Source organism: Camelina sativa, chromosome 4, assembly GCF_000633955.1.
Source record: "Camelina sativa cultivar DH55 chromosome 4, Cs, whole genome shotgun sequence".
NCBI classification, from domain to species: Eukaryota; Viridiplantae; Streptophyta; class Magnoliopsida; order Brassicales; family Brassicaceae; genus Camelina; species Camelina sativa.
The window spans coordinates 20,777,815-20,803,196 of NC_025688.1; the positions used below are offsets into that span (position 1 = coordinate 20,777,815).

At 38.3% G+C, this 25,382-nt stretch overlaps 6 protein-coding genes across 11 annotated transcripts; 3 read left to right on the top strand and 3 right to left on the bottom strand.

Moving 5' to 3' along the window:
* LOC104781502 (tRNA (guanine(37)-N1)-methyltransferase 1) lies at nucleotides 9-3,572 on the top strand. Its single transcript, XM_010506193.2, has 11 exons — nucleotides 9-276; nucleotides 471-568; nucleotides 656-760; nucleotides 1,148-1,210; nucleotides 1,424-1,497; nucleotides 1,608-2,094; nucleotides 2,189-2,308; nucleotides 2,402-2,545; nucleotides 2,867-2,973; nucleotides 3,099-3,173; nucleotides 3,282-3,572. The coding sequence occupies exons 1-11, from the start codon at nucleotides 182-184 to the stop codon at nucleotides 3,336-3,338; spliced, it is 1,425 nt and encodes a 474-aa protein (XP_010504495.1). The 5' UTR covers nucleotides 9-181; the 3' UTR covers nucleotides 3,339-3,572.
* LOC104781505 (biotin carboxyl carrier protein of acetyl-CoA carboxylase-like) lies at nucleotides 3,732-6,275 on the top strand. The gene is made up of 9 exons (XM_010506195.2): nucleotides 3,732-3,984; nucleotides 4,354-4,515; nucleotides 4,629-4,699; nucleotides 4,930-4,983; nucleotides 5,147-5,410; nucleotides 5,513-5,575; nucleotides 5,674-5,742; nucleotides 5,840-5,885; nucleotides 5,993-6,275. Exons 1-9 carry the CDS (start codon nucleotides 3,951-3,953, stop codon nucleotides 6,058-6,060), a joined length of 831 nt encoding a protein of 276 aa, XP_010504497.1. The 5' UTR covers nucleotides 3,732-3,950; the 3' UTR covers nucleotides 6,061-6,275.
* LOC104781506 (protein RETICULATA-RELATED 6, chloroplastic) lies at nucleotides 6,389-10,182 on the top strand. 3 transcript variants are annotated; one of them, XR_766913.2, is made up of 8 exons: nucleotides 6,389-7,145; nucleotides 7,225-7,354; nucleotides 7,679-8,209; nucleotides 8,396-8,503; nucleotides 8,710-9,258; nucleotides 9,392-9,505; nucleotides 9,651-9,868; nucleotides 9,960-10,182. XR_766913.2 is itself a non-coding variant. In XM_010506196.2 (8 exons), exons 1-7 carry the CDS (start codon nucleotides 6,478-6,480, stop codon nucleotides 9,807-9,809), a joined length of 2,259 nt encoding a protein of 752 aa, XP_010504498.1. In that variant the 5' UTR covers nucleotides 6,389-6,477; the 3' UTR covers nucleotides 9,810-9,814; nucleotides 9,912-10,182. The 3 variants fall into 3 exon arrangements, 2 of the variants coding, with proteins under 2 accessions (XP_010504498.1, XP_010504499.1); XM_010506196.2 differs by having other exon boundaries at nucleotides 9,651-9,814; nucleotides 9,912-10,182; XM_010506197.2 differs by having other exon boundaries at nucleotides 9,651-9,814.
* LOC104781507 (eukaryotic translation initiation factor 3 subunit C-like) lies at nucleotides 10,450-15,899 on the bottom strand. Of its 2 annotated transcripts, none has more exons than XM_019244810.1 (6): nucleotides 15,781-15,899; nucleotides 15,464-15,507; nucleotides 15,209-15,356; nucleotides 13,086-14,639; nucleotides 11,809-11,849; nucleotides 10,450-11,594 (listed from the first exon to the last, which is right to left on the bottom strand). In XM_019244810.1, the coding sequence occupies exons 2-6, from the start codon at nucleotides 15,482-15,484 to the stop codon at nucleotides 10,674-10,676; spliced, it is 2,685 nt and encodes an 894-aa protein (XP_019100355.1). In that variant the 5' UTR covers nucleotides 15,485-15,507; nucleotides 15,781-15,899; the 3' UTR covers nucleotides 10,450-10,673. The 2 variants fall into 2 exon arrangements, with proteins under 2 accessions (XP_019100355.1, XP_010504501.1); XM_010506199.2 differs by lacking the exon at nucleotides 11,809-11,849 and adding an exon at nucleotides 11,870-12,830 and having other exon boundaries at nucleotides 10,450-10,633; nucleotides 13,045-14,639.
* On the bottom strand, nucleotides 16,308-20,915 carry LOC104781508 (probable sodium/metabolite cotransporter BASS4, chloroplastic). 3 transcript variants are annotated; one of them, XM_010506200.2, is made up of 14 exons: nucleotides 20,585-20,912; nucleotides 20,314-20,407; nucleotides 19,892-19,999; nucleotides 19,689-19,756; nucleotides 19,368-19,446; nucleotides 18,847-18,905; nucleotides 18,683-18,751; nucleotides 18,301-18,414; nucleotides 17,816-17,837; nucleotides 17,499-17,566; nucleotides 17,128-17,213; nucleotides 16,803-16,926; nucleotides 16,623-16,724; nucleotides 16,308-16,540 (listed from the first exon to the last, which is right to left on the bottom strand). In XM_010506200.2, exons 1-14 carry the CDS (start codon nucleotides 20,744-20,746, stop codon nucleotides 16,463-16,465), a joined length of 1,233 nt encoding a protein of 410 aa, XP_010504502.1. In that variant the 5' UTR covers nucleotides 20,747-20,912; the 3' UTR covers nucleotides 16,308-16,462. The 3 variants fall into 3 exon arrangements, with proteins under 3 accessions (XP_010504502.1, XP_010504503.1, XP_019100356.1); XM_010506201.2 differs by lacking the exon at nucleotides 17,816-17,837 and having other exon boundaries at nucleotides 17,157-17,213; nucleotides 20,585-20,914; XM_019244811.1 differs by lacking the exons at nucleotides 16,308-16,540; nucleotides 16,623-16,724; nucleotides 16,803-16,926 and adding an exon at nucleotides 16,936-17,024 and having other exon boundaries at nucleotides 20,585-20,915.
* Nucleotides 21,026-23,947, bottom strand: LOC104784105 (U4/U6 small nuclear ribonucleoprotein Prp3-like). Its single transcript, XM_010509172.1, has 4 exons — nucleotides 23,926-23,947; nucleotides 23,743-23,798; nucleotides 22,508-22,771; nucleotides 21,026-21,751 (listed from the first exon to the last, which is right to left on the bottom strand). Exons 1-4 carry the CDS (start codon nucleotides 23,945-23,947, stop codon nucleotides 21,026-21,028), a joined length of 1,068 nt encoding a protein of 355 aa, XP_010507474.1.

Below are 25,382 nucleotides of genomic sequence, written 5' to 3' on the forward strand. Positions count from 1 at the left end.
AACCCTAAAATACCGAGAGCGCACGACTAAAACCTTGACGGCTTCACTGACGGACGCCACGGGTCTGGTCATCTGGTGGTTCGTTCTTCTCCTTCCGCCGATTTCTTCACTCGGTTGTTTCTACTTTTCTCATCTTGTCTTTTGGATACTTGGAACATTGTAAAACGACACCGTAAGCACCATGTTTGATGAAAGCAAGTTCGATGTCGATCTCAAGTTGTGGGCTCTTAGAATTCCGCGTGAACTCTGTAAAAGTGCAACTCGCATTCTCGATGGGTACGTTTCTTCTTCAATAACTCAAATTAATTGAGCTACTGATCATATGACTTTCAGTTATTTGTTTGCTTCCGTTACCATTTTTTATCCAAAACTTCAATGAGAAAGTTGAGTAAAGCAGCCATTGCATATTTGTAGTGTGTTTCTGTGTTCTTACTGATGTAAAGGAAGTTACTTGGTTTGATAACTTGTAGGTACATGCTCAACATGCCACGAATTAAGCCCATCACTGAAGATCCTACCTGTGAGAAGACTCGTTTGGTGATATTGTCTGAAAACGTTAAAAGTGCTGGTGAGAGTTAATTCTTCATCTGGGGAATGTGTCTAGGAAATAGTGGGATTATTCGTATTAACCAAGTTTTTCTTTGTTATAGGACAGATTTGTCGGAGATACCGGAGGATAAACTTAACCAGATTAAGAAACTAAGTGAACTTGAAGTTGTTCCTCATTCGGTTTCTCTTGGGTATTCCTATTGGAGTGCAGGTAAGACAACAAATTCATTAGGAAGCTTCTTTCTATTACCGTTTCTATTTTGGAATTAACAGGACGTTTTGAAGAGCTAATTTTTCTGCTTGCTATCCTTTATGTTCTGTTTGTCACAATCTTCTATTGTGCTCTTTAATCTAAAGCTTTTAAAGACTTTTTGTACATATGTATGATTAAAGTTGCTTACCATTTGCTTTTAATTATTGTTGGTTCGTTTTCTTTGCCAAATGGTTTGTGGTACCCTGACATTTGCCCCATTTATCTGGTTATTGCTATTAAATGGTTTAACGATTTTTTGGTTCTATTAGCCTTGATTCTTGTTTCGTTAAGTCCTTATACTGTTTAGGTAATATGAAACCTTCTGATATCAATCTTTTCTCGCAGATCACATATTGAAGCAGATTCTGCCAGATGGAGTGGATATACCTTCATCTTTTGAAACAATAGTTAAGTACTAAATTTCTGCTTTCTTTTTTAACTCAACAACCTAGATTAAAAAGCTCTGGTGGCATGATCTAGCAATTTTGTGTGCATTTGTTATAAGTCATTTCTATCCAGTCTGCAACCTAAAGACTAATTGGGTACATTTTCTTGCTATGTTTTCAAGTATTATGAATCCTCTCTCAAGAGAACCAACATATCTTTGCTTACTACGTGCAGGTCATATTGCCCACTTAAATCTACATGATGAGCTCCTTCCATTCAAAGATGTTATAGCAAAGGTTATCTATGATGTAAGTTTTTGATGTTCTTTTCATGATATCATTTTTTTTTTTTTGATAATTGCATCTCGTCTCATTACAGCAAATGCATCTAACCTTCTGGTGGTCTTCTATATTTCTAGAAAAATTATCCAAGAATCAAGACAATTGTGAATAAAGTTGGGACTATCAGTAATGAGTTTCGAGTTCCAAAGTTTGAAGTGCTGGCTGGGGAAAATGATATGGAAACAGAAGTGAAACAATATGGGGCAAGATTTAAGCTGGACTATGGCTTGGTATATTGGAATTCTAGATTGGAGCATGAGCACATGCGGCTTTCATCTTTGTTTAAACCTGGAGAAACCGTGTGTGATATGTTTGCTGGTATTGGGCCTTTTGCTATTCCAGCTGCACAAAAAGGATGCTTCGTTTATGCAAATGATTTAAATCCAGACAGTGTTCGGTACTTGAAGATCAATGCAAAATTCAATAAGGTTGATGATTTGATTTGTGTGCACAATATGGATGCTCGTAAATTTTTCTCTCAGTTGATGACGGTGTCAACTTGTGAGGGTAATTTGCAATCAGTGGCTGATGATATAACAAAGGAAGCAGTCGTTAGTCGAGGAGGTAGTTCTTTTGATTTAAACTATATTTTTTGCATTATAGTTGGCATAAAGAATAACTTTTAATGGTGGGTTCTCTTTACTGTGCTTAACCATAGCGGAGACTAATTTGGAAGATAAAAATGCTGGAATTAGTGGAGAGGAGATACATGAATCCAATGCAACCATAAATGAGGCTCTTGGTGCAATTAAGAAACCCTCTGGTATTACAGAGACAGGTACGGAAAGTCTCAGAAGATTTTCTAAGACATTCTGTTTCTAAATATTGCCTTGGGGATCATCACAATTCACAAGTATTTTATTGAGTGCAGAAAATGGGGTAGGAAAAGACTGCAAGAGTAAAGAAGGACATGCAAATAAGAGGTTGAGACAAACATTGCTTCCAATTGCAAAGCCATGGGAACATATCGACCATATTATCATGAACCTTCCAGCTTCTGCCTTGGAGTTTATAGGTATGTGAAATTTGGGACTAGTCTTAGACTTTTACGTAAGAAATTGCAGCTCACGAAATAATGATCTTGATTCAGTATACTGGTTCATGGTTTACATTGTGATGCTGTTTAGTTTATGTGAAAAGAGAGTTTCATTAACTACATTCCACATTAGCAAGTTAATTAGGACCAGGATCAATATAAGTAGGAGATGCATCATGTTTTAAGGCTTATATGTGTGTGATTTGTTCTTCAATTCTAGTTAAGTAATAAAAAAGGAACTCATCTGTTTTTTCATTTTTATTTTACTAATGCATATAAGCTCTGTAATTGTTTTTGCAGATTCTTTTAGTAATGTTATTCAAAGGAAGTATTGGAAAGGACCTCTTCCTTTAATTCATTGCTATTGTTTCATTCGTGCAACCGAAACCACAGAGTCTATAATTGCAGTAAGTATAAACCAGTCCATCCTGCTTAGTTTTGTTTTCTTCACTATCATATATTTTATACCAAAGTGGTAGCATTTTTTGGCATGCCTTGAAATCTAAAATACAGCTTGTGTGACATTTTAAAGGAAGCTGAAACTGCTTTGAAGTTCCATATAGAAGATCCAGTCTTCCACAAGGTCAGAGATGTAGCTCCAAACAAGGTAAGATCCCACTAATCTGTTTTTCTTTTAGCTTGAATGATTTTTGGTACATTATCAAAAGAGAGATCTTCTCTAGTTCCTGAGCTTGAATATTTTTGTACACTGCAGGCGATGTTTTGTCTAAGCTTTAGACTACCTGAAGCATGCTTGAAACAAGAAGAATAGAAGACATGTTTAGGAAACGAACAGAACCAAAAACACCTTGGAGATCTCCTCTTTTTTTGTTTTTTTTGGTATCGTAGTATATCAGGAATCATTAATGAATGAGATGACTGAGTCTTCTTGTGTCAAAGAGAGTATTGTTGTATCGTAGCAGTTTAAACTCATTTGCTACAAATGATTGAACTGAATTGTTGAAGATTCAGGTTTGGTTTTATACTGAGAGGTCCTTCCATTGTTTTTACCTTCGCACAAATCAGTATTGTTTGTTGATTGATTCCATGTCAAGTAAGTTCAAAGAAGATAGCTCAAGAGTATTGACATGTATGTGCAAAAAGACTGTTAAAATAAGAGATGAAAAGCACATAAGAAAGCCTTCGTTAAATAATAATGAGATAGACCCATTTTAGAGTACGCTTTTATCCCGGCGCAGGTTAGCAAGAACAGTAACTGACCGTACTGTAGATGCGGCGGACGGAGTAACCAAAGAAGAAGGCCGCTCAAAATAATTAAAGTAGCCCAACCGTCATCTTCTTCTTCAACCGATCTTTAGCTCAACTAACCCAATTTTCTATTTTTGGCGTTAAATTCAACCAACCCAAAAACCTTCTTCTTCCAATGGCGTCTTCTGCAGCTCTCGGATCTCTTCATCGTGAGTGTCTCTCTCTCGCTCTGTCTCTTTGCTTTCCTTCGCTCCTTGAGAGTAAAATTAGAAACAGAGGAGTATGAGTAGAAATGCATAGATTCGAGCTATCAGTTAGTGACGTTGTTGCTTCTTTTAGAGTGTATGTTTATTATTATTATTATCCATTCTTAAGTTTTACTGTTTGAGGTTTTCATGTTTTGATAGATTCGATCTCTTTGTGGCTGAATTAGGTTTCGATTTCGGATCTTGAATGTCGAATTTTGTATCAAAGATGCAATTTTTTCGTCTAGCGTCGGGATGTTTTCATTGGTCTCTTTTCTTTAGGTGCCTTTGGATTTTAGTCTTAAGTGGGAATTTTCTCGCTCCATGTTGCAGAGACTTTAGGGTCACAGAGTGAGCTTCATTTGCTTTCTGGAAACTGGTCTGCCTCTGGTACTTCTTGCGTTCCACGGTGGAGATTATCCAACAGGAGTAGCAATTACACGCTTGTGTTACGTGCAAAGGCCTCTAAAACTTCGACAACAACCAAAAGCGATGGTGAGTTTATATTCCACAATTCTTCTACATGTTTATTATTGCTGGTTGATGCCTTTTTGACTGTTAGGATTGTAATGGTTTGCCTCATCACTTGCTCATCTCTGGTTTTGCAGATTCATCTGATGCGACTGTGTCAAACGGGAAGAAATCTGTTCGACGGACAACCTTCCCGAAAGAAGTGGAGGTTTCTTCTTTTGCCTTCTTTGGGTTTTAGATACAGTATTAGGTACTTTTAGCTTATAAGTTTGGTAGGTGATGATTTGACGATGTCCTCAAATATTCACTTTCTAGATCGCCAGGATTTTAGATGCATAACTTCAGGCAATCTACTCTTATAATTTTTCAACATGATGTATGGACCTTTCATTATATATTGTTCAATCAATTGTATGTTTTTTGTATTAAATGTTGCAGGCACTGGTTCACGAGATGTGTGATGAGACTGAGGTTGCTGTCCTGAAACTTAAGGCAAGTTACTATGGCGTTAACTTTTTAAACTTCACTGTTTTTGTAAACTTTTCTTTAACGCTATGATGAAGACAAGTGCATGTTATTACTACTAACAATGGAGCTGATTCTTTAACGTAGATTCCAACAATTACAATTTCTGATGCTTTTTTTTTCACTACAGGTTGGAGATTTCGAGATGAACCTAAAACGGAAGATTGGAGCGGCCACAAACCCCATTCCTGTGGAGGATATATCTCCAACCGTAGCACCTCCGATTCCTTCTGAGCCCATGGATAAATCTGTTTCTTCTGCTCCCAGCCCATCTAAAGCAAAACCGTCTGAAAAAGTATCTCCATTTATGAATACATCATATGGGAAACCAGCGAAGTTGGTAGCTTTGGAGGCATCTGGATCAAACAATTATGTTCTAGTCAAATCTCCCTCAGTATGAGAGATCCATCTCCTAATTAACTGATTGGTTTCCATATCCCTTTCTCGCATTCCTTCTTGTTTAATTTGATCTTGTTTCTTCTTCTCTTTTCTAAAGGTTGGCGAGTTTCACAGAAGCAGAACTGTAAAAGGAAAGAAACTATCTCCTAGCTGCAAAGAGGTAAATGACTCTACTAAACTCTTTTTCTTCCCTTAAACTGAAAACACAAATAAGATTTCAAGATTGCCCCATCTTAAGCGGATAAAAAAATTCCTCAGGGTGATGAAATAAAGGAAGGCCAAGTTATTGGATACTTACATCAGTTGGGAACAGAACTTCCAGTGACGGTAATAGCTTAAGCTAATTAATATATCCATCTCTTCTTTGAAAGTTGAAACTATCAAATCCGATCAGACTCATTGATCTTTGCTATTTGTGGAACAGTCGGATGTAGCTGGGGAAGTCCTCAAGCTTCTTTCAGATGACGGAGGTATAAACATTTTGAGTATTCAAACCGTATCAGTTAGTATGAACATTTGAGAAATCATATAAGAAAACTGATATATAAACTCATGCTGCTTCTTCATATGCAAACAGACTCCGTAGGTTATGGTGATCCTCTGGTTGCGGTCTTGCCATCGTTCCACGATATCAACATCCAGTGATATATGATGGTTTCTTTATCATCCCGAGACTGTACTATTCATCTTCATACCTCATGTTTTCTTCTCCTATGTTTCTTTGATTGAGATTGTAATCTGTTTAGTTGCAAAGAGTCTTGTGTTGATCTTTTGATCAGTGAGTGGGACGTAAAACATCATGTTTTTTTTGCTTATCGGATTTTTGTCACAAGACCTCCGAAAGACGTATGAATTCTTCTGCACCAGAAAAAAAATAATAATTGCGAACTTCTTACATAATGACGTGGCTTATCTTATCTTCCCCGATCATCATATAAAATAAAAAAAAAATTCAGATGAAAACTGAATTAAAATTAAAACTCCTCCGTCATTCGTATCGCAATAGCAATGTGTGAAGTAGTAAGCTGACGTGTACAAAACGGAGCTTCTCTGCTCTCTTCCATGAGAATGAAACTCACGGCTACAAATGATCTCTTCGTTTCTCAACCATTATTATTTCACTGCCCTTGCTCCTCCTCCCTCCGTCCTCGCCGTCATCGTTTCCATGGCCTTCATTTTCCGATCAACCTCGCTAATGAGAAGAACAATTCTCTATCCGTCGTTGCTCTTTCCGATTCCGATCTTCTTCCATCCCGAGCCGCCTTCTCTCGCCGCGCTGTTCTTCTCTCGCCGCTTCTTGCTTCCGCTGCTTCCTTGATTCTCAAGCCGTCTGTCTCTTTAGCCTCCGAGGAGAGCTCTTCCGCTACTGTGACTTCCCCTGCGGAATCACCAGCTCCTCCTCCTCCTGCGACCGCCGCTGCTCCACCGCCGCCTGCGTCTGAGAATAAGGAAGAGACTATAACCTCGAGAATCTATGACGCGACGGCGATTGGTGAGCCGATGGCTATGGGAAAAGATAAGAAGAAAGTGTGGGAGAAGCTGATGAACGCGAGAGTTGTGTACCTCGGCGAGGCGGAGCAGGTGCCTACCAAAGACGATGAGGAGCTTGAACTCGAAATCGTTAGAAACTTGAACAAGAGATGCGTTGAGAGCGAGCGTCAAATCTCTGTGGCACTAGAAGCGTTCCCTCTTGATTTGCAGGACCAGCTTAATCAGTACATGGATAAGAGGTTTGGCTACACATTCTTACTGCAAGCTCAGCGTAATGTAATTTTCGTGATCGTAAATTGACTATTGTTTTGGTGGCAGGATGGACGGAGAGACATTGAAGTCTTATGTGACACATTGGCCGCCTCAACGCTGGCAAGAGTATGAGCCTCTTTTAAGTTACTGTCGCGATAACTCTGTTAAACTAATTGCTTGCGGCACTCCTCTTAAGGTAGAGTCTTTTAATGTATTTGGATGTAGACATGTAGTTCACTGTTTGGTTTGGAATCTTTGTAGTTCAGTGCTTATTTTCAAATCCTTTTTAGTTATGATTTTATTGTTCTTATTTGGTTCTAGATGGTAGTTTTGAATAACTTTTGGATTCTCTCTGATTGATGTTTCTGGGACTAATTACAATCTTCATAGTGTAAGTGGCATGAATTTGGGTTTGATAATTTCAACTGAATATGGACATGCTAAAGCTTTAAAGACTAAAGAGCGTGAGCTTTTTGACAAATTTTGCTTTTATTTGTGACTCTGATAAGAACTGATGTAGGTTTTAAGAACTGTCCAAGCAGAGGGTATCCGTGGTCTTTCAAAGGCTGAGCGTAAATTATACACTCCCCCTGCTGGTTCTGGGTTTATCTCAGGATTTTCTTCATTCTCACGTAGATCTACATTCGATATGAGTCTCCCTACGCAGATTATTCCGTTTGGACCAAGCTCTTATCTGTCGGCACAAGCAAGAGTTGTTGAAGACCATACAATGTCACAAGTTATTTTACAAGCAGTAGCAGATGGAGTAGGTACTGGTCTACTGATAGTGGTGACAGGGGCAAGTCATGTTGAGTATGGTTCAAGAGGAACAGGTTTGCCAGCCAGGATCTCAAGGAAGTTTCCAAAGAAGAACCAAGTTGTTATATTACTTGATCCTGAAAGACAGTACTTGCGAAGAGAGGGTGAAACTCCAGTTGCTGATTTCTTGTGGTATTCTGCTGCAAGACCCTGCAGTAGAAACTGCTTTGACCGGGCAGAGATCGCTCGAGTAATGAATGCAGCTGGCAGAAGGCGAGATGCCCTTCCACCGGTAAGATTCATATGGGTTGCTTTCATTATATTGACGAACTGCACCCTTGTGTCTGAGACTCTCTTATCAATTGATTTATTAAACCGTTCAATTCTATTCCACAATTTTTTCTTTGTTGAGCTCGACTTTCAATCAAGCTTGTATATCATACGTTTAGAATGATGGAATCTATTCCATGCTTTCCAGGATATTCAAAATGGATTAGACCTTGGTCTGGTGTCACCTGAGGTTCTGCAGAATCTCTTTGATTTGGAGCAATATCCTCTTATTTCTGAGCTTACTCAGCGATTCCAGGTATATTTATTTTGGATGATATTTATTTTCTGAGATGTTTGCATGGAATATTTATGCTTTGTGCTCTATATTGATATAGCAGAGCTTGCATACCAGTGTATCGTTCATACATCACTTGTCCTATATTTATCACCCAGAGTTGATAATATCCTGAACAGTTAAGTGGAATTTCAATAATGATGATTCACTGTGAATTTGTGATACAGGGTTTCCGAGAAAGGTTGTTGGCAGATCCTAAATTCCTGAATAGGTTAGCTATCGAAGAGGCTATATCAATAACAACCACACTAATAGCACAATATGAGAAGCGGAAAGAGAATTTCTTTGAAGAAATTGACTATGTTATAACTGATACAGTGAGAGGATCAGTCGTTGATTTTTTCACAGTTTGGCTTCCTGCACCAACTTTGTCTTTTCTTTCATATGCTGATGAGACCGCTGGACCAGACAGCATAGAAGCCCTGAGGAGCCTCCTAGGATCCATACCTGATAATGCATTTCAGAAAAGTCTTGCTGGAAGAGAGTGGAACCTGAATCTTAGAATTGCTTCAGTTGTTGTTGGTGGCTTGAAGCTTGCTGGTGTTGGAGTTGTTTCCAGTTTTGCAGCTGTGGGAGCTTCAAATGCATTGAATGCGGTACGAAACCTCATTAAACCTGAGTTGGTCGTTGCTCAAAAGCCGAAGAGGTCTCCTCTTCTGAAGACGGCAATGGTTTACGGAGGTTTTCTGGGAACATCTGCAAATCTTCGTTACCAGGTATAATGACCCATGCTGCTTCACAGTGATGGTGTATGTATGGTTACTTCCTTGTCTTAGCTAAGGAAGAGCGTTGATGATAGAAACTATGATTTGATTTATGCCTCTAACATGAAAGTGTCTTTATACGCAGATAATTGCTGGATTAATAGAGCATCGCCTTTCTGATGAACTTTCTTCTCAGCCTCTACTTGTAAATACAATTTCTTTTGTAGTCAGGACACTTAACTCATATTTCGGAACACAGGTCAGAGTGACACGCCTGTATATTTTTTGGTTTCTTTTTCCACTTCTTTATTTCCTTTGCTCTTTTTTTAGCTTAGTATCCTGAACTCTTATCTTGGAAGTACTGTTTTTGGACTTGATCCCAACTTTTCATGAAAATGTTGCAGCAATGGATTGATCTTGCACGCACGACAGGTCTGCAGACTCAGAAAAGCATCCCAGCCTCTAAGGAAATTCCAGAGGCTTTGGAAGAACCTACGGTGGAAAGCGATACTACTACTACTACTACCGAAGAGGAAAGTATTGACAAGCTCAATAATCAATGATGCTGGTGAGGCTACCCCACTAATTATCATTAGTAGTTGCTCGCCAAAAGCTTTAGATGGTAGAAATGAGCATAATAACTCTTTAAGTAATCATTTGTCTAGGATGATGGGAAGCTGTAACACTCTTAGTTGACAAATACTTTTGCACAGGAGTGGGAGATGGTATCTCAGCTGGCAATAAGTTGTGGTCCAGAAATTCATTGTGAAGTCGGGGAACAAGAATGTAGCAAACCTGTTATGTATGAGTCGGCTGTTTTTTTTTTAGACACGTAGTATTTTGTATATGTTTCCTATCTGGAATTAAAGGCTTTGTCAATGAGGCTTATGTTAGTTACTAATACACAGAAAAAAAAAAGTCAGGAATCTTTGTCCATGCTGTGGAGATATGTTGAGTGTAGTCACCAATTGAGGAAATGCTTTGAAGGTTCATGTGACTCGACATCAATCTCTGATAAGTAATATCATCAGGGATGTTCAGGATGAGAGTTTAATCAAATAGACTGTATCGAGAAGAAGAAAAGTAAGCAAACAAAGATAAGACTCTTTATCATAAGAAACAATGAGTAATATAAACCTACAAAAACAAAACCTGCAAGCATGAAGCATGAGAAACAATGAGTCTTCTTTTCCACAAAAGTGATGCAGAAAAAACTTATTAAACTTTCCAATAAAGCATTCTTAAAAGTATTTTTCAAACAACTGCTAATATCAAAACGAAAAGAAAGAGTCACAATGAGAGAACCTGCAATGAACATCTCTTAGAAAGAACAATTCGATAACAAAAAAGGAATTAAAAACATAACAAAAGGTCTTTTACGTAGAGCCTAAGGTTCAACACTGCCTGCAGATTTCTCCTCATCCTCTTTAAGCACGAAGACCTCTGTTAAGACTCACCATACGGCTTGAGCCATCCATTTGCATACCTCTGTTTCCTGATCCAACTCTTCCTGCATACCCTCCTCCTCGGTTCTGCCCCGACCACTGACCATTTTGTCTTCCTCCACCATACCCAGATCTGTTACCTTGTCTTCCTTGTCCGTAATTTGTCTTGTCTTGCCAATATCCACCACCACCACCACCTGATGCTGCTCCTGCATAGTCCTGATTGTTGTCCCTTCTCCTTGAAGTCAGATCCAGGCCACCTCCACCGGTTCTAGATTCCATTGCCCTTTCATTGCTTTCTGCCAAAATGGAGAGTTTCTCGGTTAACTGGAAAGCCAATGATTGTAATCTGCTATGTTGCACTTCATGGAAGACAATGCATTGAGTTGGCTGGTCCCAGCTTGCATGAAGCTCATCATTAATCATCATCTTGCTCACAATGCTGTGGACCTGTGCCTCAGGAACGTCAAACATCTTGGCCAGCTGATCAAGACTTAAGGACTCATAGGAGCTTGAGTATGTGAATAGGTAAGTCCTTAGAGCCTCTTCTTTGATCCTATCTTTCACCATATCGAGGATGCTGTCACGTTTCTTGAGCAGCCTCCACACATCCAGAGAGTTCAAAACTTCAAACGCCTTTTGGAAATCCCCTTTGGTCAGAGCTCTGGTGGCTGCCATGACGTGGTCACGTACATTCTCAGGTGGTGCAGTGAATGCTTGCCTTTCACTGATCTCGAGCAGCCGGCGGAAATTCTTGCTAATCACTCTGCGTTTGGCATCGTGCGAGTTTGCAGCCATGTTTGGAACTTCAAGTAGCATGGCACAGATGAGATGAACTGCCTCCAGGAGCTCGAGGTTAATGTGCATATGGTACGGCATTTGTCTTCTCCTCTCCATCCTTTCCTGGTAAAACCAAGAAATTTTAATATCAAATATATGTACACTGAACGAAACAACAACATGACCAAGAATCCAAGCTAAAAAGGAGAAAATGGATTGAAAAACCCCAAAATGCAACCGTGTTGTAATATGTTTCAGTGAAAACTATATGCTCTAAACAATTTATTTTCACATTCTATTTGTATTAGAAGATCGAAATCAGAAAATAAATAATTACCTGCTCTGGGGTTTTCTCATGGTATCGGCTTTGCGAGACACCTTGGNCTTTTAAGTAGAGCCTAAGGTTCAACACTGCCTGCAGATTTCTCCTCATCCTCTTTAAGCACGAAGACCTCTGTTAAGACTCACCATACGACTTGAGCCATCCATTTGCATACCTCTGTTTCCTGATCCAACTCTTCCTGCATACCCTCCTCCTCGGTTCTGCCCCGACCACTGACCATTTTGTCTTCCTCCACCATACCCAGATCTGTTACCTTGTCTTCCTTGTCCGTAATTTGTCTTGTCTTGCCAATATCCACCACCACCACCACCTGATGCTGCTCCTGCATAGTCCTGATTGTTGTCCCTTCTCCTTGAAGTCAGATCCAGGCCACCTCCACCGGTTCTAGATTCCATTGCCCTTTCATTGCTTTCTGCCAAAATGGAGAGTTTCTCGGTTAACTGGAAAGCCAATGATTGTAATCTGCTATGTTGCACTTCATGGAAGACAATGCATTGAGTTGGCTGGTCCCAGCTTGCATGAAGCTCCTCATTAATCATCATCTTGCTCACAATGCTGTGGACCTGTGCCTCAGGAACGTCAAACATCTTGGCCAGCTGATCAAGACTTAAGGACTCATAGGAGCTTGAGTATGTGAATAGGTAAGTCCTTAGAGCCTCTTCTTTGATCCTATCTTTCACCATATCGAGGATGCTGTCACGTTTCTTGAGCAGCCTCCACACATCAAGAGAGTTCAAAACTTCAAACGCCTTTTGGAAATTCCCTTTGGTCAGAGCTCTGGTGGCTGCCATGACGTGGTCACGTACATTCTCAGGTGGTGCAGTGAATGCTTGCCTTTCACTGATCTCGAGCAGCCGGCGGAAATTCTTGCTAATCACTCTGCGTTTGGCATCGTGCGAGTTTGCAGCCATGTTTGGAACTTCAAGTAGCATGGCACAGATGAGATGAACTGCCTCCAGGAGCTCGAGGTTAATGTGCATATGGTACGGCATTTGTCTTCTCCTCTCCATCCTTTCCTGGTAAAACCAAGAAATTTTAATATCAAATATATGTACACTGAACGAAACAACAACATGACCAAGAATCCAAGCTAAAAAGGAGAAAATGGATTGAAAAACCCCAAAATGCAACCGTGTTGTAATATGTTTCAGTGAAAACTATATGCTCTAAACAATTTATTTTCACATTCTATTTGTATTAGAAGATCGAAATCAGAAAATAAATAATTACCTGCTCTGGGGTTTTCTCATGGTATCGGCTTTGCGAGACACCTTGGGCAAGCAACTCCCTTACTCTTTGACCAGAGTACAGCTCAGAGAGGCAGCTATGGGACTCAGTGATCATTCCAACCCGGAAGGCGCAAAGACCAAGCTGCGCCATGGTCCTGTTAAAGAGAATCTGTGTTGAGATGTCCATGTGCTGAACATTGTCTTGCAGATGACTCATCAGCAACAGGTCTCTAGCAGTCACAAAGTTGTCCATTAAAGCATGGTGATTGATATCACATAGCATTGCACGCGCTTTGGTCCGCTCATCTCCATTTCTGTAGATAAGGGACACAAGAACGTCCATCATAGCTCGGCTGCTCTCTGGGAAGGTAGGCTTACGAGGAACAACCTCCGGAACAACAATGAATGAAGTAGTAGGCCCACTTTCCTCGGCCTCCTCAGCTTCTTCTTCTTCTTCCACCAACTCAGCCAATTTCCTCATAGCATCATAAACTTCCTGGGGCTTGTAATATATAGACTCAACTCGTCTTAAGGCTACCTTTGCAGCAGCTTTTAAATCACCCATCCGCTCGAAATAGTCCTGGATGTTCTGAGCAAGGGCCAAGAACATGGGCTCATCCCTCAGCCTCTCAACATACTCACGGGTGTGAGGATCAATGCATTGCAAACTCTTGAAAAACTCAGTGTCAATCCTCTCCAAGAATGCAACCAAGTTTCCCCAGACCCGAATTTTTCCATCAAAATCTGCTGGCTTTGAAGTTTCATTCTCATCAGGTTCAATTGTGTCATCCACAACAATGTTATTGTACTTGACAAGAATGTCCAGTATGGTAAGCATGTTAAGCACGCATTTCTTCCAGACATTGATAGGCATGTGCCCACTGAGACCTGGATTCACATCAAACTGTGCTGAAATAACGCTAAACAAGATTTCAAGCTTCTGTGCAGGAGTCTTGGCAATCTTTGTCAAGTGTGTAAGCTGATCAACCAGCTCAAATCGAGCAGTGCCTTTTTTCCCACGAGCAGCCACAATTTCCTTGAACTTCTTGTTGACCCAGTCCCAAGTAATTTCTTTTGGATCTTTGTTCATCAGCTTCTCCATAATCCTCTCTTTTCTGCTCAGCATCTTCTCCCAGGTGAGATTATCAGTAGGCTCCTCCACCTCCACTTCAGAGTCAGGGTCATCGTTAGGATCATCCTCAGTCTCATCCCCAGTATCAACGTCAGTGTCCTCGTCCTCGTCAGGCTCTTTATCATCCTCAACTTCTGGAGACTCGCGGTATTTGTTGATATCGTCTTCGTACAGCTTGTTGTTCTTCTTCAATTTCTGTTTCATAGAGTTCAAAGCCTTGGAGTTAGTAGTGCTCATCTTCTTCTTTGCTTCCTTGTTCGCCAAAGCCTCATTCAAGAAATCCTCCAACATCACAAGGGACTTGATATACAAGGTGGGAGGCTTGACAGCCTCTGTAATCCTCATAACCTTCTCAAGCTGTTTGTTGATCTTATCAAAGAAATCTTGGAGTTTGACCCAATCATTGATCCTCATGGCATTCTTCATCTGGTCAACGGTGTTGGTCATCTCCTCAAAACGTTTATCTTTAGCAGCNTGAACTTCTTGTTGACCCAGTCCCAAGTAATTTCTTTTGGATCTTTGTTCATCAGCTTCTCCATAATCCTCTCTTTTCTGCTCAGCATCTTCTCCCAGGTGAGATTATCAGTAGGCTCCTCCACCTCCACTTCAGAGTCAGGGTCATCGTTAGGATCATCCTCAGTCTCATCCCCAGTATCAACGTCAGTGTCCTCGTCCTCGTCAGGCTCTTTATCATCCTCAACTTCTGGAGACTCGCGGTATTTGTTGATATCGTCTTCGTACAGCTTGTTGTTCTTCTTCAATTTCTGTTTCATAGAGTTCAAAGCCTTGGAGTTAGTAGTGCTCATCTTCTTCTTTGCTTCCTTGTTCGCCAAAGCCTCATTCAAGAAATCCTCCAACATCACAAGGGACTTGATATACAAGGTGGGAGGCTTGACAGCCTCTGTAATCCTCATAACCTTCTCAAGCTGTTTGTTGATCTTATCAAAGAAATCTTGGAGTTTGACCCAATCATTGATCCTCATGGCATTCTTCATCTGGTCAACGGTGTTGGTCATCTCCTCAAAACGTTTATCTTTAGCAGCCTTAACCACACGTTTGGTATCAACATCATCATCAGACTCACTGCCACTTTGAAGGTAACGGCTATCGACACCACCGTTATCCTGAACCTCGGGAACCTCGTCTTCAATATCACTCTCATCTTCACTATCGCTTCCACCCTATGAACATTAACAAGAAATCATCAAGAAACCGAAGCAAGCAAAGAGAGTTTACAAAACAAAGACATGTTTTTGATAAGTAAAACGAAAGGTCTTATGAAGGAAACCTGAGTGAAAAAACGAGACATCTTCTTTAGCTGGTAAGGTTAACCTGATACACCAAAAAAAGTAACCAATTTCAATAGTGAAACCGATGATAAATCCATTCAGTAACCAATCTGTATAGTGAAACCGATACAACCAGATTATACATATATGAAAGCGCAAAGATGCGTAAACAAAATCAAAATCCATTCCAAAAACTCTTGTCTATAATCAGATGATTTGAACGACCTAATCGTGTCACAGATACAGATTCGAATCAAACTACACTAAAAATCGAACCGAAAAATTTGTCCACCGAGATGAGGAAGAATGAAATTACCTGAATTGAGACGATGGAGATGGAGATTTGCGAAGGGAGAAGCTTGAAGAGGGTTCACGAATCTAAAAAAAAAAGCTGTGGAGAAGAAAGTGTGTAGCCGTCGAAGACGAGAGAGAGAGAGAGAGAGTCAGAGAGTCAAAATATATAATTAGGGTTTCGTCATTTACTCATTTAACCGGATTCGATTTGATTCTATTTTCCAAAACCGAAACTGAAATTAACCGACTTATAAGCTCCACATCGGATTTTATTTACAAACCGACTTAGTCGAACCAGGACTCTCTACCGTACTCGAAATAGTAGTGTCGTTAAACCAATGAAATAACCGATTTCTCTAAATCCTTTCCAATTCTTGTGTGCTCCTCTGATATTTTGATTTTGAAGTAGTCATAAAATATTTGATGTCACAACGATCGAAACTAGTATAGGATACAAGATATTTTTTTACAACGTTCTTCTTTCAGAAATCATACAAATATGGAATCAGCAAATACTTCAACTTTGGCTGTACCAATAAAACTCAGACCGAAACTGAATTGATCAATTCATTAACGAAGCTTCGGTTGTTCAAAGGTTTTTACAATTTCTAGTCTAGCCGCTAAGTAACAACATTTCGAATGTGTTTAGAATGTTAATCTTCTCTCCACAGCATTGGTTTCATTGCTTTCTATTTCTCTGTCTCTCAGGCTGTCTTTACATTAGTCGAAGTATCTTTACCCCTCCGGAGCCATAAGTTGACAAGAATTGAATCAATCATGATCTACACATTCCAGAAATATCTGTCAATACTAATGAAAAAAATATGCACACAAGTATATATATACTATAATACAACTTCGAACCTGGTTTAAGTGTGCAGCTACACAAGGAAGAACCAATAGCCCTGTCTCACCAAATACACCTCCCAATTGCTCCACTACCGCCACCATTACCGGTAGTGTTTTCTATGCCACGAGAAAAGAACTTGCCAAATTAAGATATCAATTTCAAACCGGTGCTAAAGGGCTAACTTTGTTATTTACCTGGCTTGCAACGAGCAAGACTGCTGTGGCATTTTCCTTGGAGTTCTTCTTACTACCACCTGAAATACCTGAGAGGATGCGGATCGAAGCAGCATTGAATGCTAGTAGAGAAAGATGCAGCAATCTGTAGGAAACATAAAAATCTTCTTTCAATATGAGAAAGATGCAGCAATCTGTAGGAAACATAAAAATCTTCTTTCAATATGAGAAAGATGCAGCAATCTGTAGGAAACATAAAAATCTTCTTTCAATATGAGTTCCAGATATTTCCATGTGCTTCTTCACTTGGTATATTCTCTATATGTTAAAGAAGAGAAATGCATACATTCCAATACCAACGGCGACAAGAAAAACCTTAGGCTCAACGGATAATAGCAGTGATCTTGACCTGCTAACTTGGATCCATGGTACCTAGAATGGTATCATGAGATAAAAGTAGTATTAAGTTCCCCAAAAAACAAGATAAATGCACTAACAAAGTAAGGCCATTTGAAGTAGCCAGTGAGGAAGCTAATAACAAGTCATAAGCATGACCAAAAACATCAATGCCGTGGAAAGTTGTACTCTTTCAGGCATGATAAGTGTCAAAAGGATAAATCTTAACTATAGACATAAAAAACAACATTCAGATTCCTGCAACAAAGCGAAACTCCAAAGGGTTTAGAAACTATGGAAGGCTGAAATTTCATATCTTACCATACTGAGGCAGATTGCGTTGATTTTTGAAAAGAGGCTACGGTTATTGTCAACAAAGTTTGCAAAACCTGTATCAAACATTGCGACAAGAGATTCTATATAGTCAAAAAATTGGCAGCAATTAGCCGACAGAGCCACAGAGGAATTATAAAAAGAACTAGTTCATTGTCACCATAAGGCGTCTGCTCAAACTATTTAGATGGTTTATGTTATACCATGTAGGGTATCACACTTGAAAAGATAAGAGATGATAACCATAGTGTTTATATATCCAATTACTTTCACCAGAAAGGGAAAACATCATAAATGATACTCACCTTTGGATGATTCCCTAATAACCTATAACACATAAAATACAAATATGTCAAAGCCTGACTCTAATTGACGTGTGCAAAATGTTAAAAGTGATAGAACTTCATGCTGCAATGACTGTTTGTGAAATGTTCCTAGAAACATAATTGAATGAAGCCAATCACATCAGAGATGTTCTTAATGAAAGATAAGTCATAGACTTTATCGAGAAGATAAAAACTAAGCAGGAAAAGATAAAGGTATTAGACCTCACATAAACCAGACCTGCAAGCACATTGAGAAACAATGTAAATAAACAACCAAAGCTTTCCTCTTTTCCAAAGGAGTGACACAAAAGACGCTATTAAAATTTCCAATAAAGCATTCCTAAAGCTAATTCCAACAACAGCCAGTGAACATTAAGCTTTCACAGTTGTACCATATAACCAAATTTTGCATGGAGTCACAATTGCAAGAACAAAAGGTAGGACAAACAGAAAGATTCTCTCACCTTGCCAATGATTAAAGGAATTAACAGAGTAACTACAAGACTTCTGAACAGTTGCTCAGTAGGAAAAGAAACACCTACTCCCCCAGCTATGTATCTTGATACCCAAAATGGAATCTGATAAGAGGCCAGCCATGTTAACTTCAGTGGTAGAAGACGCAATACTCATTCCATTTTTTACAAAGACTTTGAATCCTACTCATAGATACAGAATTTCCCAAGTAAAGATTTTGAATCCTACTCATAGTACAGATATACTATTTTGAAAGACTTTGCTTAGCAGAAATCTGAAATATAGACCAGGAAACAATCTGACTAAAAACTGCATGATCAACTCGAGTTTCGAAGGAGAAACACTAATTAATATGCATGAGGGTCGACTTACACTTAAAATTCCTAATAAGTTGGATGCCACAGTCACCGCAAGAGCAAGAGCAGCATTGCCACCAGCAAGCTGAATTTGGCAATTTGAAAAGTCAGTGGAGAACGCAAGAAAACAAATTATACACAAAATATTGATTAGACATAGACATATATCAACTTAAGTACGTGAGTAAGGGCAACACCACTTGACAAGGTGGTTGGCATACAGCAAAATATAGCCAGCCCTGTAAATAGCATGAGGACATAAACAAGTTTTAGACTCATCAACTACTATTAAGCGACAATAAACAGGGCTGGAAATTGAAGAATAAAGTCTTCAAGAGAAAAGACTGTAGAACATATAACTAATCAAGTTTCTTCTGTATTATGCAATCAATATGCATTTCCTGCCGGTTACTCTTAAATCTAAATTGGATAAACGTAAGGGGCCCATCAAGAATAAAAGAGAACATGAAGGTGAAACTGTTGAATAAGATCACAAAGGCAAGGAGATTTAGCGGACAACCACTTGATCACCTATGTTTGCTTACCATATTATAAATAAGTTTGGAAGTATATTAATTATTGAACCGGTGACAGTGTCACCAAAACTATATATGCACTGTAAATGAATGGAAGTCAATAAAATATAAGCAATAACAAACTAAGGAAAGAACATGATCTTTTCAAGAAAGAGACAGAGTAACCTGTAACAAGTTCCGGAGGTTGGAGTTGGACCAGCATAATTAGCCGTGAGAAGGATGGAGTGAGTAACAAAATAGAGATCTGAAAGAAAGAAAAAGAAGAAGAATAGTTTGTGATTTGCAGTATAACTAACAGAAATTAAAAAGGAAAGGCATTATCAAACATGACTGAACGGAAAGTACACTAGGGCAAAAGAACACAGTCTTAGTAGTTTCGTAAAAGCAGAAACTAATGTTCATGAAGTTTAAGAATATAGCAGAAGAGATCTAAACTAAAGAGAAGAGGAACCATTCAGAGAACGTAAAAACGGGTCAAGAACATACTAGCCCGAAGACTCCAAGAGGCCATCCTTTAACAGCAGCACCAATCGCTTCAGTACGTAAAGTCAACCCTGCTCCACAAGACATAGAAGAGTACATAATGGACTAGCTATTCGACAGAAACAAAGTGATTGCTTCCATCACCCTTTAACATAAAAAGAAGAAGACCAAAAGCAATTGTACACATATGCATATGATAGAATCACCTGATATAATAAATATCCCGCATGTGCTGATCTTAGTGAAAGAGTATTTGTCTGCAAGACAGCCTAGAGTTGGATTTGCAAAGCCCAGCCCTACTCCACTAACAAGAGCTGCAAACAAATAACCAAAAAAGCACAAACATCTAACTGAAATGTCAAAAGTAACAAAGTGAGGCATAACAGTACATAAATGTATTCGAAAATACGTTTCTATGCTTCCGTTCTACTTATCAGTAAGGATATGGCTACGTCTACATAGGTCACTTAAATTATCACATTAAAGTGCTAAGTAATCTTAATGGAAAATTGAATCTTGATGCAGTTAATCTTCTTATCAGACTTAAAAAGATCTAACCTAAACTTTCATCTCAAGAATCGTTTGTGGAAAATTGGAAAAAATTGGCAAGAGCAGTGTGTAATGTTACCTAGAGGCAAGAAGTTATCTGAAGCAAAACTCAGCAATTGCTTCCCAAAATGTAATCTTGAAGCTGAAGGTGAAGTACCTCCATCACCACCAAGCTGTGACCAAGACAAAAATCTCCAACGAGTCAAACAAAGTTCTTCTCCACATTCACAATAAAGTTTGATCATTTACATAAATCCGATTCATTCTCTACACGAATTTGGAATCGCAACTACGACTTAAGAAAAACAGAGAACACATAAAATCGAAGGGACAGAGACAGAGACAGAGACCTTGTCGGAAGGTTGGCATGCTCTAATGGATCTGGGAATCCATCGTCTGCCACATGGCTCTAGATAGCGGCGGAAGACGACGGAGCGGCTCCCCGGAGACGTTGGTTCTCGGAGACATAAAAAGGGGTTTCGGGTTGAAGCCAGGATACTAGCTATCGCCATGAGAGTTGTCAGAATTCGAATCAAAAGTGAGCAGAAGAATGAAAGATTAAATTTTTTGGATGCTTAGTTCTGCATTACTCAGCTCTCAGCTTAAACAACAACTCCGGCTTATCGGAACCACTTCCTTCCACTACCACTGGCTAGTGGCCAGTCTGTTATTTATTTATTTAATAATTCATTTTCAGTTTTGAACCAATCACAATGAGTTTTGTCTTCTCAGCTCCTCAACCATTGGTCTAATAAGACAAGAACTTAATAAATGATCAAGAGAGAATCATTTTAGTAATTGAGAGCGAGTTCCCAGTAGTAGGCAACACCAGCATCCGTGAAAACTTTCTTGGCAGCAGATTCATTCAAGCACTCTTGTACATTAAACCGATGAAAACTCGGTTTCTCGACACTTCCTTGCCATACCAACCAACACTTGTTTCCACCATTCTCCTCCTCTTCTTTCTTCTCTGCCTCTTTCCAGTTTATTATCTTCAGCATCAGCTTCTTGTATCTATTTATTGATTTGCTTTTACCCTCAACCAAAACAACACTCATTCCCTCCGTCATCAAACTAGACCCTGTTAATATGTTCTGTTTTGCATTCTTCTCCACTTTAAATATTGTTTTGGGATGCGACAGCTTCTTGTTGAGCTTGTACACCGACACAATCGTCTCAACTGTTGTTGGATCGCTAAAGAGCTTTCTTTCTTTCTTCTCACGTTTCTCTGCAGGAATTAGCTTCCTTGCAGTGTTCCTGTCAATGTGAGCCTGTTCACGCCCGGCATGTGCTGTGCGGATCTCTTTCTCAAGCTTGGTTGGGTCTTGGGTTGCTTCAGACGCAAGAATCTTCATTAGGTTTCTCAATTTCACCTTTGGTTTTGGTGGTTCAAGCAACCCTAGTCTAATCATCTCCTGTTTCTTCTTTTCTTTTGCCACACGCCTCAGGGTTCGCAGCTGGGGAGGTGGAGACGCTGCCAGCAACCCAAGAAGGTTCTTGCGTCTGAAGGTTCGCAGCTGAGGGAGTAGTAGGTGTTTCTTTTCCGACTGAGCAACTGTGCAGAAGTCTTGTAGTTACTCTGTTAATTCCTTTAATCGTTGGCAAGGTGAGAGAACCTTTCTTTTTGTTCCTACAATTTTAATAGCGTACGCGTCTAGCTTGCAGGTCTGGTTTATGTGAGGGATAGTACTCTTTATTCTTCTTTTCTGCTTAGTTTTTTATCTTCTCGATAAAGTATATGACTTATCTTTCACTGAGAACATCTCTGATGTGATTCGCTACATTCAGTTTTATGGCTAGTCTCCCCGAATGTATCATACGGGATCAATATGACAAAACGCACTGGACATGTACATATTGATTGATTGAAAGATGAATAAAAATGATCTCGATGAGCATACATTTATAGGGTTTTGTATAAGTAATCGAAGATCCCTACTATTTCCTATTTAATTGTTCTGCCGAGGACGCATGGAATGAAGTTGAGTTTTTTCTTTTTAAAAATTGTTGCATCTCGCTTAACAATCCATAGTGTGTGAAAAACAATTTCAAGACTGATTTTTTAATGGTATTTTAATAGTGGTTTTGTGATCAAGGGTACTTTTTACAAAAATGCTAAACTGGAAAAAAAAAGAGTTTTCAAAAGCTCCCAATAGTGTGTTATACAATATGTTAAACTTCCCAACAACGTACTTAGCATTCTAAAATTATACAAAAGCTAAAACTTAACAAATTTTCCAAAAAAATAATAAAAACACACGAATAAATTAAACCTGCCAAACTTGCTCCATAGTTATGCCATCCCAAATCTCCCTGCTAGATATGCCACCTCCTGTTTCAGGGGCCCATGGAAGAGCACAACGAGCACTATTCTTAAGTACTGCTGAAGTCGCATCATCATATGCCACGAAAATGGCAAATCCAGCATTCCTCAAAGCAGCGACATCAGCAACAAGGCGATCATCCTTTGAGATTAGAAGTAGTGGGGCTGGTGGTCTTCGGGTGTAGGCCCAATTAAAAAGCTGTTTACTAATTCTCTTATCAACGAAATCACAATGGGGAAAAATTTTGGTGCGAGAAATTTTGGCACCGCCCGAAAATAATGAGGACCATTAAAAAAATAATATACACAAATCGTTCAAAGTAAAAATATTAAATTAATTGCTTTGTATTTGTTTCTTTCAGATCTACAGTGTTTGTAATGTAATTTGTAATTGTCGATCTGTATTTGTTTCTTTCAGTCGTCTTCAGAACTATTGAAAGAAAAGTAACTATGAAAAGAACAGGAAAAGTAACTATTAAAAAAATATGAATCTGGTCTACGAAGCCCAAGGGTCCTTTACATCATCATCCTTTCAGACCAACTGTCGGCGGAATCACCAACGTAGATGAAAATAAACAGCGTGTTATGAAGGTTTTTTTTTTTTTTTTTAATTTTTTTTGTTTTTTTATACATGTTCGTCGATTTTAGATCACTAGTGTAGATAGGGATTTAAATATACCCTTTTTTAATTACAGGGATATTGGGATGTTCCAAATGGTAGTCTTCCTATTATGGACAAAAAATAATATACACAAATCATACAAAGTAAAAATATTAAATTAATTAGTTACTCTTTTTTTTCGGGGCTGATAGTTGAGTTACGTTGATACCGAATGTCTCTAAAGCAGAAATATCTGCAGAAGAGATGATTCCTCCAGATGATTAATATTCTTATTTTCATAGATAACAAATTTATAGTCCACATAAGCATCCATGTTAATAAGTTCAAAACCTCCTCTCGATAAGGAGGTTTTAGTATTCTTCAGATAATCAGATTGATTGACATACATGGAAAAGGGGAGAGAGCGCATATCCCAAATCACCTACACCAAAATAAATAAAAAAAATAAAAAATATATATATATAGTTTGCAAATAAAAATAATACTAATGTAGATTTAAGTTAATAAAGTGAGATAATTACATTGTCATGATGAGGAAGAGGGTTTAAAATTAATTTTCGAACGGGTGGAGAGGGAGGGGTAACCACAGGTGGAAGTGGCGTTAGGTTTTCAGAAAAACCTGAAAAACAAAAAGTAAAATTAATCAAAAACCTTTTTAGAAAAAAAATCATAAATAATAAAAATAAACATTAAAAAAACACTCACATATTTTTTCGATGACCAAATAATGCCAATTTATAGTATACCGTGAATTTGGGTCGACTGCATTTCCAGTAGTACCAGGAATATATGCATGTAAGACATAGAACCCCGCTTTGTGCAAGACTTGCGCAATGAAGACGATGATCTTTTACCCAATGTATTCACGAAGCACAAATTAAGTCTAAGCACATTCAAATAGTTAAGCTAGATAAAACACAAAGGCTAAAAGACAGACAATCCAAATAAATTTGAACATCATCATTGTACATCTCCCCCACACACACACACAAAAATAAAATAAAAAACCTAACGTTTTTTTTTATAAGGTGAGATATATACTACTCCTACAAATGATCTAACTGTACAGTAATCAGTAATGAGAAGATCAAGATTGTTTTATTGTATCACAAATATTCATATATCTAATATATTAAAGGAGAAGTCGAGAGAGCTCACAACCAATCTCACAAAAATTGACGTCGTTTATCCTTAATGAAAATTGCCCTTAAAAATATTTCGGAGAAGCTTTTCCTCTCTATTTAGGTTGTTGAAACGCACCACATTCATCCTCAGACTTAAGATTACTAATTTCCCATTAATGAGATTCAAAACTGAACCTTTTTACCCTTTAAATTAATTAATTAATTAAGAAAATGATAAAATATTAAATTTATAAAATATATATATAATCTATATAAATATAATCGTCAAAAAGTGATTTTATAAATTAAAAAACCCTAAAACCTAAAATAATGGGCTTTATATAAAACCCAATCAAAATATACCGACCTATTCGAAACCCTAAAATTATAGGTTGTTAACTAATATATAAATAGGTACAACCCTAACCATTCTCCATAATTCGAAATCTTTAAAAAAGAAAAAACCCTAAAATTCTCTCATGTTTTTGAAATTATATATGTATTATAGTTTTGATGATCCTTTATATGGTTTTCCGTATTCGTGTTCGTGTTCTAATAATTCATATCCTCTTTCTGTAGTATTTGTTTGGAACGCAAGTTCGAGCATTACCAAAACTCTATGTATGGTTTCTTTACTTCTTATATTATATTCTATATGTTTCTTGATTTATTTAAAGTTTTGTAAAAACTAATTATACTAATTCTTATGTTTCAGGTGAGTTAGTAGATGGTTGTAATCTTAGTTCTATGTTCCTCCACAAGAGATCTAGGTATTTTATTTTTTGGTATATGTAAAACTTAATTCTTTATACCTTGATGATGCTAGGTATTTTTTTTTGGTATACGTAAAACTTAATTCTTTATACCTTGATGATGCTAAATTAAAAGGATCCTTTTTATAGTTGCAGGAAAGCTTCTGAAGATGCTGATATTAATGAGACATGTTTGGTAATTTAAATAGTAAACTATTCTATCATCATTATTGAATTTTATTCATGTATTTGTGGCTCTAATAAATAAACATAAATCGATAGGTAGAGGTTGCGAGGACTATTGAACATTTTTATTTGAATTCTGCA

Bases quoted from the DNA above. Each gene is read 5' to 3' on its own strand.
- LOC104781502 (XM_010506193.2), top strand. From the start codon at position 182: ATGTTTGATGAAAGCAAGTTCGATGTCGATCTCAAGTTGTGGGCTCTT. The intron at 2,095-2,188 runs GTAGTTCTTTTG...GCTTAACCATAG, and splicing joins AGCAGTCGTTAGTCGAGGAG to CGGAGACTAATTTGGAAGAT. The intron at 2,546-2,866 runs GTATGTGAAATT...TTGTTTTTGCAG, and splicing joins TTCTGCCTTGGAGTTTATAG to ATTCTTTTAGTAATGTTATT.
- LOC104781505 (XM_010506195.2), top strand. From the start codon at position 3,951: ATGGCGTCTTCTGCAGCTCTCGGATCTCTTCATC. The intron at 3,985-4,353 runs GTGAGTGTCTCT...TCCATGTTGCAG, and splicing joins AGCTCTCGGATCTCTTCATC to AGACTTTAGGGTCACAGAGT. The intron at 5,576-5,673 runs GTAAATGACTCT...AAAATTCCTCAG, and splicing joins TATCTCCTAGCTGCAAAGAG to GGTGATGAAATAAAGGAAGG.
- LOC104781506 (XM_010506196.2), top strand. From the start codon at position 6,478: ATGAGAATGAAACTCACGGCTACAAATGATCTCTTCGTTTCTCAACCA. The intron at 8,210-8,395 runs GTAAGATTCATA...CATGCTTTCCAG, and splicing joins GGCGAGATGCCCTTCCACCG to GATATTCAAAATGGATTAGA. The intron at 9,506-9,650 runs GTCAGAGTGACA...AAAATGTTGCAG, and splicing joins ACTCATATTTCGGAACACAG to CAATGGATTGATCTTGCACG.
- LOC104781507 (XM_019244810.1), bottom strand. From the start codon at position 15,484: ATGTCTCGTTTTTTCACTCAG. The intron at 15,357-15,463 runs GTTTCCTTCATA...TAATGTTCATAG, and splicing joins TGTCTCGTTTTTTCACTCAG to GGTGGAAGCGATAGTGAAGA. The intron at 11,595-11,808 runs GTAATTATTTAT...TGGTTTTACCAG, and splicing joins ATGAGAAAACCCCAGAGCAG to GAAAGGATGGAGAGGAGAAG.
- LOC104781508 (XM_010506200.2), bottom strand. From the start codon at position 20,746: ATGGCGATAGCTAGTATCCTGGCTTCAACCCGAAACCCCTTTTTATGT. The intron at 18,906-19,367 runs GTTACTCTGTCT...TGCTATTTACAG, and splicing joins ACCTCCGGAACTTGTTACAG to GGCTGGCTATATTTTGCTGT. The intron at 16,541-16,622 runs GTTCGAAGTTGT...TGGAATGTGTAG, and splicing joins TAGCTGCACACTTAAACCAG to ATCATGATTGATTCAATTCT.
- LOC104784105 (XM_010509172.1), bottom strand. From the start codon at position 23,947: ATGCAGTCGACCCAAATTCACG. The intron at 22,772-23,742 runs GTTCGAAAATTA...TTCGTTGATAAG, and splicing joins TTACCCCTCCCTCTCCACCC to AGAATTAGTAAACAGCTTTT. The intron at 21,752-22,507 runs GTTTAATTTATT...CTACTCCCTCAG, and splicing joins CTATGGAGCAAGTTTGGCAG to CTGCGAACCTTCAGACGCAA.